Source organism: Nicotiana tabacum, chromosome 5, assembly GCF_000715075.1.
Source record: "Nicotiana tabacum cultivar K326 chromosome 5, ASM71507v2, whole genome shotgun sequence".
Lineage (NCBI taxonomy): Eukaryota > Viridiplantae > Streptophyta > Magnoliopsida > Solanales > Solanaceae > Nicotiana > Nicotiana tabacum.
This window is the reverse complement of record NC_134084.1, coordinates 155,557,987-155,569,246: the sequence shown is the minus strand read 5'-3', so window position 1 is coordinate 155,569,246 and position 11,260 is coordinate 155,557,987. Positions and strand designations below refer to the sequence as shown.

The following is an 11,260-nucleotide window of genomic DNA, read 5'->3' as shown; positions in this document are numbered from 1 at the left end:
TCCCTGTACGATCAAGAGATTGCCCAATATTTACCAATAGTTGTTGGAAAGCACTAATGTTAAAGGCAAGATTGTGGTGTGTGATAATGGTATGGGCCTTGGAACTTATCAAGGCCAGACAGTAAAGAATGCAAGTGGTGTCGGGCATGATTCTTGATAATTAGAAGTCTTTGGGGATACCACTTTTTGAACTTGTTCATGTTCTTCTTCCAACAACTAATTTGAATTATGTTAAAGGAGAAAAGATTAAAATCTACATTAACGCATCCTCCACGACTCTGATGGTAATCCATTTCAAAGGAAAATAAATCTCATTACAATTATTATATCAAAAGAATTGGTAGGCATATACCAGAGTGTTAATTAACATTAAAATGTTTCTATCATATAAATGAATAAATAACTAAATATAGATTTTATTACTTAAAGACGTTACAAAATATGTCTTGTGCAAGTCATGTGCATCTTTTCTATCCAAAAGTATTGTTAAGGTAATATGTGCATAATGCTACTACTAAATTCAGTTTAATGGATTTGAACAAACAAATAGGAATGGAAATCAAAGTAACTGATGGAAATAACTCATTTATTTGTGAGTGTGAGAGAGAGACAAAAAAATATTAAATATAAATTATCTAAAGATATGAGTATAGCATGTACATCTTGTTTTAATTATTACAAACTTATACGAAATAAATAATAAATTTTTGTTTGGGTGCATCTTTTACAAACTAGGTGTGCAATATACGTGCATCTTTTTACTTCAGGAACTTTCTGGACCAAATTCTATTAACTAATTAACAATTTCTAAGAAATATGAAAAATAAAAGCTAAATTAGCTATTATTGTCTAGTTTTGATTATAAAAATAAGTTATTTCACTTTTAAACAATAAAAATTTACAACACATCTTATTTTTGAAGGACTATTAATCAAGTTTAAATCTATGTAGAGAGTATATAAAAATTACTAAACTTAAATTTGATCTAACAAACTTAACATCCGTACAAAATATAATGGTAACATAATTGAATATAAAAGTAATACAAGAAATTAAGGCCTTGAAACGTTAAGTAAAAGGCAAACACGTGCATTAGGCAAATCTCAAAGTTTTAGTTGTGAAGTCTTTCGGGTTTTTGTTTAGACTACTACTACTACAGGGGTCGAGAGGAATTTATTTATTTATTTATTTATTTATTTTGATTGATATTGTTGTCTAGTTTTAATCCTTTAGAGGGTTAAAAACAAAAGTGATAGACTGAGAGTTGGTCTCTGAGTTGAAAAATGTTTTTGGAAAGCACTTTTAAACCAAATAGTACTATTACTAGTGAAAATATATCATATTTCAATTTTTATTAATTGTTGATCACGTTGTAATGAAGAATACATCTAACTTTGATATGATAAAAGTTGAGGCTTAAATATGGGGTTATTACAACGAGAAGCAACTTCTTTATTAGGTGTGAAGACTTTTCACACAAAGTTTTTTAGACAATTGATTTTTTTATTTTTTTTTGGGTCAAGTTGGTGCAAAACTGCAAATTGACATTCATTTGTATATATGGCACATGCGCACATTAGGTTTATTGTAACTAGCTTTATTTTGTATCTTTCAAAAAAATTATTTTAACTCGTGATTTCATTATTATATGAAACTCTCAGATGTTTATTAGCATAACAACACAGAATTAGACGGAATACTTTTGAAAAAAAGAAGTCCGATCAATTATTTCATATTAAATTTTCATTATTCGAACAATTTGTGGATGGGACAACCTTGGTTTGCCCAAATCTCTAGAAATATAAAGATCCTTTTGGTACACAAAATTTTATTTAAAAATCATATGAGTAACCTATAAGGTAAAGTATTAATTGGTAATTTAATAAAATAATAATTAATTTGGTATGATATTAACTATATTGATAATAGAGTTACCTACAACAAATCCTTACAAATATAGCTGACTCTTCTGCGAAGTTAAAAAAAAAAAAGCCCCTTCTCTCACTACCTGCTTTTAACTCTTTGCTCGCAATCAGATGCACAAGGCATTCCGTGTTCCATAAGGTCTAAGAAAGGGCCGCACCCTAAGGAGTCTGATTTAGACAGTCTATCCTAATATAAATATTAGTGTTTGTTTTCACGGTTTGAACTTGTAATCTATAAGTCATACAAAGATAATTTTACCGCTGATCCAAAGCTACCCTTCAAGTAATTATAATTAAATAATAAAAATTTATTTAGAAACAAATATCATGCAAACACGGAATAAAACCGCTTTCTTCCAAGTAGGGGTGGGCGTTCGGGCAGTTCAGATTGAATATGAAAATTTCAGTTCGAATATTCAATTTTCGGATTAAATAAATGACAACCCAAATCCAATCCCAAAAAGCTCGGATTGGATCAGATTTTTTTAAGTTCGATTTTGAATTAATCAGATTGGATATTTCGGATTTTCGGTTTTGAGCCTATAAGTTTAGATGTTTCCTCTTCTTAAAATAATAAACATCTAAATAAAATATTCATGGTAAGTTGCCTAAAAAGTTCCTCATTCTCACTGTTTCATCTAAATAAAGAGTAGTAAAATCATTATCAAGAAAATACAACAAAGACATTAATAAGGCCGATAAGAAGTAGCAATAGTAAAACTATATCCAAATAGAAAGTATTCTGATAGTAACTTAATAATTTGTACGAAGTATATGAGATAATATCTAATGGATAGGGTACTGGACTTATTACTATTGACATCTGAATAATGGACTAAATATAAAGTATAAAAATTTCAGATTTTCGGATATCTAAAAATCTGAAGTACCAAATCCAATACCAAATCCAAAAAAATAAAAAAAAAACAAATCCGAAATACAATCTGTAATTCAAAAATACAAATCAAAAATTCAAAAAAATTCGAATTTCAGTTTGGATTTCGGGTTTGCCCAAACTATGGTCACCCGTAGTATTAAATTGAATTAGGTGATGTCTTTTTCCCTATTGCAGAACTGTTTTATCTATCATATAGTCAGACCAGAGTTGTTCAATTTAATACCTCAATCTAAAACCAGTTGAAATCATTACTCAAATATCTAGTTCGTTGCATTATATTATGGTTAGAACCCGTGTCACTTTAAAATTGTCAACTTCTTTAATTTTACTTTTAATTTTGTTTTTGTCTTTAAAATTACTTAACAAATATCCAAACTCCTAACGACTCCCGGGTAGAAGAGTAGTTGTAGAGAGAGAGAGAGAGCGCGCAAAAATATTGTCATTTGTAGAGAAGAAAACGACGAGAATTTGAAGGTGTTGCCGGAAAATTTGAGGCTGATTAAGCTTAAAGAATAAATAAAGAATGAGCGGGTCTCGGTTCATAAAGTGTGTGACCGTCGGCGACGGAGCAGTGGGTAAAACTTGTCTACTCATTTCCTATACCAGCAATACTTTCCCCACTGTAATCTCTCTCTCTCTCTCTCTAGTGTACTTTATCTGTTATTGGGTTTGAAAGATGTTACATGAAAAGGTTAACATTTTTGTCTTTGGCTTGCTAATTGGGATATTTGATCCACTAGTTTTCCCGGTGGTGGATTTCTTAGTTTGAGTTTATATCAAATTGGGGCACTTAGAGAATACTGAGCTAGCATTTGGACATAGATTTGGTTAAAACTTGAAAAAAGATAGTCTGAAAAATGGTTTTTGAAAGTTGAAATTGTGTTTGAACATGCATTTTACTTGAAAAAATTTGAATTTCCGTGAGAAGAAAACTTCAAAAATTACTCTAGAGTTTTTTTTGGAATTTGAAGTTTTGTTTTCAAAATCTGCCCAAAAAATGGTTAAAATTTATAAACAAACAGAAATTTGAAAACAAAATGTGAAAAAAAAAACTCCCAAATTTTATAGCCAAACGGGAGCAGAATAGTTTTGATATTAGAAAAGATAAAAGTATTATCTTTAAATTGGGGCTCTTGAGCTTATCATATTTTGTTTTTTATTCAAAGGGAGCTATTTTTGTTCCGTTTGACCACAAATGAAGTTCTCATTTTTGGTATTGTTGAAAAAAAGAAAAGTAATTTCAGCTGTAGCTCTGTAGTTAAAACTTCCCTTCTTTCTTTTGCTCCATTTCTATTTTCTTGTATGATCATTGGACGGTCGTTGAGTTTTGAGAGAAGAGTGTGAAAACCATCTGCAGCATAAGCCATTTCTTTTATATTTTGTGGTGTCATTTCCAATAGTTTTTGAACCAGTATATGATTATGATTTTTTCTTAAACTTTTCCCATTGATGTGTTCTATAGCTAGAAGGGCAGGGGTATTGCTGATTTATAATTAAATGGAAGTTTGATATCAAACCTCTTGATTTAATTTATTATGCTTCCAAGTAATATCTTAGAAGAGTCATAACTGTATTTTGGTGTCTTTTCCTATACATGTGATAATTGTTTTTTGACGTAGGGTCTTAATTGAAATGTATGTATTGTCTGATAATCAGATGAGGTTTTATTGAAGATCCGGCCTTTGCTTTGCCTCTGAGCTTAATAGTCTGGCTTCTAAGTTAGAAGTACGGCTGTTCTCTATTTGAAGTCATAGAAGGGTGGATTAATAATGAATTTTAAGTTTATTGTCTTTCTTTTGGAAAATTCATTTATAACTGTGGTGGCTATGAATCGCTCAAATGAAACTTTACGATTCATCATACTCTAAATTTGTTTGCAATGTTGCAAACAGGATTATGTCCCAACTGTATTTGACAATTTTAGTGCAAATGTGGTTGTGGATGGAAGCACTATTAATCTGGGTTTGTGGGATACTGCAGGTAAATTCTCTTCCTTTTTTCTTTGTTTTTGTTTTTGTTTCTGGACATTAGTTTCCATTTTTCTTTTACCTCATTGTGGCACGCATGTTGACTACCCCGATTGTTTGATTGGACAGGCCAGGAGGATTACAATAGATTAAGACCCTTGAGCTATCGTGGGGCGGATGTATTTATACTAGCATTTTCTCTCATCAGCAAGGCCAGCCACGAAAATGTCTTCAAAAAGGTACAATCTCCTTTCTAGCATTAGATCTCTGGCTTTCAGTTTTTTTCCCCTCACATAAATGACTTTGAGACTGAGGAAATTTATATTATGGCTGTCATCCCCATTACATTGAAAGCAGTCCATGGAAGACTTTGGCTTGATTAACTTCTGTTTTTAGTCATTTGATTCAAATCGTTAGTGAGAAGACCAATCAACTTGATTATTTAGGATTTCGTTTTCATCAGTAAGGAGTGGTAAAGGATGCCTATGAGAGAGAAAATTAATAAGATGTATGGTTGCTGCTATTCCACAATTTCCCGGAACTAATACATTTCCCTCTTGCTATTTAATTTCAGTGGATTTCTGAATTGAGGCATTATGCCCCTGGAGTTCCAATCATTCTTGTTGGAACAAAGCTAGGTTAGTATGTCCTCGTTAATCTGGTTTTATTGTCAACTCAATTAGCTATGTCCTATTTATCTCTTTATTTGGTTGGGAAGGTCTCTTCATCTGCCATTAATTTTAAGTTTCTACTTATTTTCATTGGAGATAATTTTCTTGAACTGTTATCGCATCCTTTATATTGGATGTCTTGCGTTGTATATATAGATGAGCTATGAAACATCAGACAATGCTTGAAGAGACTTTGTTTTTATACCCAATCGTAGCTTGCTATGTCAAAGTCTGTTATGTTCTGTAGAAGGATTGTCCATATATGTTCTTACTCTAATATGTCGAAAGAAGTTGGTCTTGCTGTCTTTGGAACTGTGGTTGCGGTCATCCAAATTACAAGTCAAATTTTCCCTTTCTGAATCAGTTATTCGTCTATTCTCTGGACTTTGAGCATCGCATTTAGCATTTGACATGCTTCATCTGCACCTTGTTTTCTCCTCCTTTTGAAAAGTTGAGCCTATTGTTACTACGAGTAAGCAAAGTAATTCAGTGGTGAATAGAGATCCAATAACTAGTAGTATGTCATTGTGTAGACATTTTGAAGCTTTACCAGTTGTCTTTTGAAGGAGATCATCTCTGTGATTGAAAGACAGTTGCTTCACATATGAAATAGACTGCCAAACCTTAAATGCTGCTATCAATTGATATGAGAGAATATCATGTAACCTCAGCAACTTCTGATTCCAGATGATATCTTGCATGAAGCACCTATAATGGCTGGATTTTTGCATGCTTTCAGTTAAACCAGAATTACTCCTAGGAACTACTTATGTTGTCATTCATAAATTTATATGATTTGGCAGAAACATTAGTGTTGAATAACTTTATGGATATGAAATCAAACTGCTTGAGAGACTGAGGAGACCTTACCTTCACAACTGAAATTTGAAGGAGATGCGGTGTTTGGTTGAAGTTCCATTTCTGCAGGATGCCCAAGCTTTGTGGTCTTAAACTGCTTACTCGCCATTGCCTTTTGAGAAGTTGCCGCAAAATAACTCATAAATCACCTAGCTAATAACATAATTGGTCTCTGAATTTGAATTAAAGTATGTGTACCATTGCACTAAAAGGTTCATAAACTGTTTTAAACATATTCTGAGTCACATGTTCTGTGGACTTCGAAATCAAGTACGTAATAAGCTTAAACAGCATGCTGTCTACTTTATGTTACCGTCAAATATTAAGGATATCTAGGTTTCATGAAAAAGTTCCAGAAACTATTTTAAGTCCACATTCTGCAACATATTTCATAGGAACTTTGAAATAAAAGCATATAATATGCTTAATTGGTGTTTGTTGTCTACTTTATGTTAAATATTTTCCGTCTGTTGGTCTTTCTGCTTAACGTGCTTATAGCATGCACCTTCATCACATCCAACTTGTAGTATCTTGTTTCATCCTTATTGGTTCAATTGAATACTATGTTGTTCGGATTTTCCGAAAATGTCAGTAGGTGCGTGTCGGGTCCTCCAAAAGTAGTGCATTTTTGGAGGATCCGACACGTGTGCGGCGCCATCTTGGAGACTTTGCTTCTTCCAATGCGGGCTGGTTCCATTCCTTTCCTGTCTTCTCTTATATTATCTCGTGCTTCATTTTAATGGCTTTAATTGTGCTTCCACTAGATCTTCGAGAGGACAAGCAATTCTTTTTAGACCATCCTGGTGCAGTACCTATTACCACGGCTCAGGTATGCCACTTTTTAACATGTTTCAGCCATTGGTGTGCATTCTCTGTTTTTAAACCAAATGGCTTAAGATTTTGAGGTGACTAGTCTTCTGTCAGTCTCACTTCCTGCTTCTTTGTAAAGGGTGAAGAGCTGAGAAAGTCGATTGGTGCTGCAGCTTACATAGAATGTAGTGCAAAAACACAGCAGGTGCTTTTACTATTCAAATAAAGATTACATGGTTAGTTCTTAAGTCACCTCATCTCGTACTTATTTTGCAAAAAACTGCAGAATGTAAAGGCTGTTTTTGATGCGGCTATTAAGGTGGTATTACAACCACCCAAGCAGAAGAAGAAAAAGAAGAGAAAGGGTCAGAAAGCCTGCTCTATCTTGTGATATTTCCGAAAGAATGACTAAGAAATGGAGATGTTGACTATTGTCAACCTGTTAGAGTGCACAACATATTTCTTTACTGCTTTGTAGTCTTGACTAATCACACTAGAAAAGCATCAACCTGGCTAGTGATTGAGATATGGTATGCGCAGAAAAGAGCGGTCTTCGTCTCTTTCTGAGTCAAATCTATATGATCTATGTAACATTTGTAAGATGATTATTACTTGCCTTGGCATCTCATATGTATTGTTGTAGTGGCATCCAACACACTGATTTAGATTCTGCAAGAGGTTGGATGTGCTGTTGTTAGTGTTGAAACAATAAGATGTTGTAATGTATGCTGCTTGTATATATTTAATGATTTCTGATTTCTTGATGGAAAAGGCTTCTGAATATTTTATGCAAATTTCACTGTTCCTTGAGCCAAGGGTCTATCAGAAACAGCCTCTCTATCTCTTTAAGGTAGGGGTAAGGTCTGCGTACACATTACCCTCCCAAACCAAATGTTCCAAATTTAATGCCAATAGATGGGAGTAAACTTTTGTGGTGTGAAGAAAGCATCAGCTGGTTTTTGGACAAATTGCAGTGTATTGAAAGATGCTAGCCAAACCATTAGTACAGTTCTAACATGAACAAGGACTGCTCAAAAAATAAAGTGACAATTGTATTGGCATGTCTCTCTTTCTTGTTATGTCAGGATTTCACAAATGATACAATAGTAAGCTATGTGCAGTTTTACTTTTTCACATTTCTTTTTATCTCAATGAAGTCTATTAAAGTAGACTAGGAAAAATAATTGGTTTCAGGTGGTTCTTCCAATTCGTATTTTTTAGTTTTTTTACAAGTAAACTTAGTGGGCGTTTGGACATAAGAATTGTAAAATTCCAGAAAAAGTGGAAAAAAATTAAGTAAAAATGGTATTTGAAAATTAGAGTTGTGTTTGGATATTGTAGATAATAAATTTGGGTCGAGAAAATAAAATCAAGACCGAAAAATATCGCAACAATCGTAGTATTTTATTTCAAATATTTGAGTGTTACAATCTCTATGATTCCTCTGATTCTACTTTTCTAGTATAAATTCAAGGGCCTTTGAGCTTGATCTTGAATTGTAATTTGATTTATCCGTCACGAACACTTTGATTGTTGCCACGAATTTTATCACAAACAAGTAGCCTTGATCTTGAACGCCTTGTATTTGATTTGACTTCGTTCTTGATCTTGAATACTTGAATTGTTCTTCGTTCTTGAGCTTGAACTTGATTTCTTGAACTTGAACTTGATTGCTTGAAGCTTGAAACTTGTAGAGAAATTTGCGGCGTTTGATCCACGAGCTCTCTCTTGCTTCTTGTTATAACTTCTGATGTCTTTTCTGAGTTATGAAGACCCCGATTTATAGTTGTGGAAAGGAAGAGTTGTGATAAGAACAAACTCTTTCCGACCAATCAAATTGAAATGTGACATGACCGCATTTGATTGGCCAAAACATGTCACTTGCACACGTGGCATGATTTCATTGGCCTTTTAGTGTGACTGAGCATGCTTTGTCATTTTGACACATGGCACGATCCTATTGGCTCTTTCGTTTGACTTGGCGTGCCACGCCATTTGACGCGTGGCATTGGGCCTCTAGGAAGATGACTTCTTGGGCCTAATGAGATGGGCTCATCATTTGTAGCCCAATTAAATGGGCTAGCCCAATCAATATTTATCGGACTTAAATAATTAATTCAATTATATTATCCCATAATATTTATTTGGACCAATATATCTTGAATTTAAAATATAGTCCAAATTATTTAATGAATTTAATTTCAACAAAATTTATATGCCCACAAATGCCCCTACTTCAAGACTTGTCAAGGTATAAACTTTAAACACTAGACTTGAAGTATTTACAAGAACAATTTGTATCATCCTTCTTACAAGCGCTTTGCCGGGTTAATTCATGTATATCCCTTTCAACTTGTAACTTAAAGCGACTCATTGTCAAATTAAGAAAAAGAGTAATAGCTTTATTTGCTACTTCCTCCGTTTCAATTTATGTGAATCCATTTAACTGGGCACGGAGTTTAAGAAAAGAGAGAAGACTTTGGATCTTGTGGTGTACAATGAGGCACATATATTTTGTGTGGCTATGAATCATTGTGTACAGGTAATTTGTTTCCAAATAAGGAAAGGGGTCATTCTTTTCAGCACGGACTAAAAAGGAAATAGGTTCACATAAATTGAAACGGAGAGAATATTATTTTGGAAGTAGTACGTCATACCACAATTTACATGAAATGGCCCGCTGTGCTTATTGATTTCAAAAGATTTGCACATGACTCTCTTTCTTTGCAATTCAAAATTCTGGCGTAAGAAATAATTTTCTTTCTTCATTCACATGCATAAATAAGGCAATTATATATTCACTTTAAGTTTTGGACAAAGATGATATTCCTTTCCACGTAGACTTGCTAAGATACGTTTCCTTACTTCATTGGGAATGCCTTTTGGAACTTGCATGTGGGTACACGCCGACACACAGTAACCATCTTCGATTAGGAGACTAATTCGTGCAATTTAATTCCTTGTTGGAATTGATCATGGCAGTCATCCCATATCGGCAAAGCCACTTAATGGATGAAAGGGAAAACTTAGGAAAGAATAGCTAAGGGGAATCCTTCGTTTGAGGAAAGAGATGATAAATTCAGTCATGAAAAAAACCAGTTTGTTTTAAGCCTCATGAATCTATAAATAGCCACATTCTCATGTATTTGAGCATCAATCAGCTTTCGGCATCTTCAAGCTGCCCTTGAATTCGTTTCTTTGACGATTTGAGGCATTAACGCGAAGGTAATTTCTTCTTCTTTTCTCGTGCTTTTCTTGTTTTGTTGTCCCCTTTTTTTTCTTTGTAGGTCAAGCGAGAAAGATATGTTCTTGTTTAACAAGATGATCCACGCATGAAGAAGATAACCTTGGGCTGTGAGGGGATGAGTATTCATCCTTGGCCGATTCTTGGAGAGATTACTCTCAATGTGGCTCAATTCTTGGAGAGATTACTCTCAAAATGGCCTGATTCTTGGAGAGATTACTCTCAATGAGGCCCAATTCTTGGAGAGATTACTCTCAAAATGGCCCGATTCTTGGAGAGATTACTCTCAATATGGCCCGATTCTTGGAGAGATTACTCTTAATGTGGCCCGATTATCGGAGGGATTACTTTCATGGCCCGACTACCGGAGAGATTACTCTCAAAATGGCCCGATTCTTGGGGAGATTACTCTCAATGTGGCCCAATTCTTGGAGAGATTACTCTCAATGTGGCCCAATTCTTGGAGAGATTACTCTCAAAATGGCCCGATTCTTGGAGAGATTACTCTCAAAATGGCCCGATTCTTGGAGAGATTACTCTCAATGTGGCCCGATTCTGGCCCGATTCTTGGAGAGATTACTCTCAATGTGGCCCAACTCTTGGAGAGATTACTCTCAAAATGGCCCGTTTCTTGGACAGCATTTCATCCATTTAGACCTTTGTACCCATTCTAATATTCTTGATTCGGACTTTGATGACCCCTCTTTTCTTCTTTTTTTTAGCACAAAGAGATGGCAAATTTCAGGGAATATACCTCACCTTCCTCAAAACTTAGATATCTCATCATCGAGACTGAAGATGGCATAGAACAAACCAAGATTTTGGTTCACACCTCACAAGTCGGCCGATATGCAGCCCCATGGCCTCCTCTAAGGAACTCCCTTCAT

At 34.3% G+C, this 11,260-nt stretch overlaps 1 protein-coding gene across 1 annotated transcript; it reads left to right on the top strand.

Moving 5' to 3' along the window:
* The first annotated feature begins 3,203 nt into the window (after positions 1–3,203).
* On the top strand, positions 3,204–7,900 carry LOC107762793 (rac-like GTP-binding protein 5). Its single transcript, XM_016581184.2, has 7 exons — positions 3,204–3,445; positions 4,716–4,803; positions 4,920–5,029; positions 5,365–5,428; positions 7,084–7,148; positions 7,269–7,334; positions 7,416–7,900. Exons 1-7 carry the CDS (start codon positions 3,347–3,349, stop codon positions 7,518–7,520), a joined length of 597 nt encoding a protein of 198 aa, XP_016436670.1. The 5' UTR covers positions 3,204–3,346; the 3' UTR covers positions 7,521–7,900.
* Positions 7,901–11,260: the final 3,360 nt, after the last annotated feature.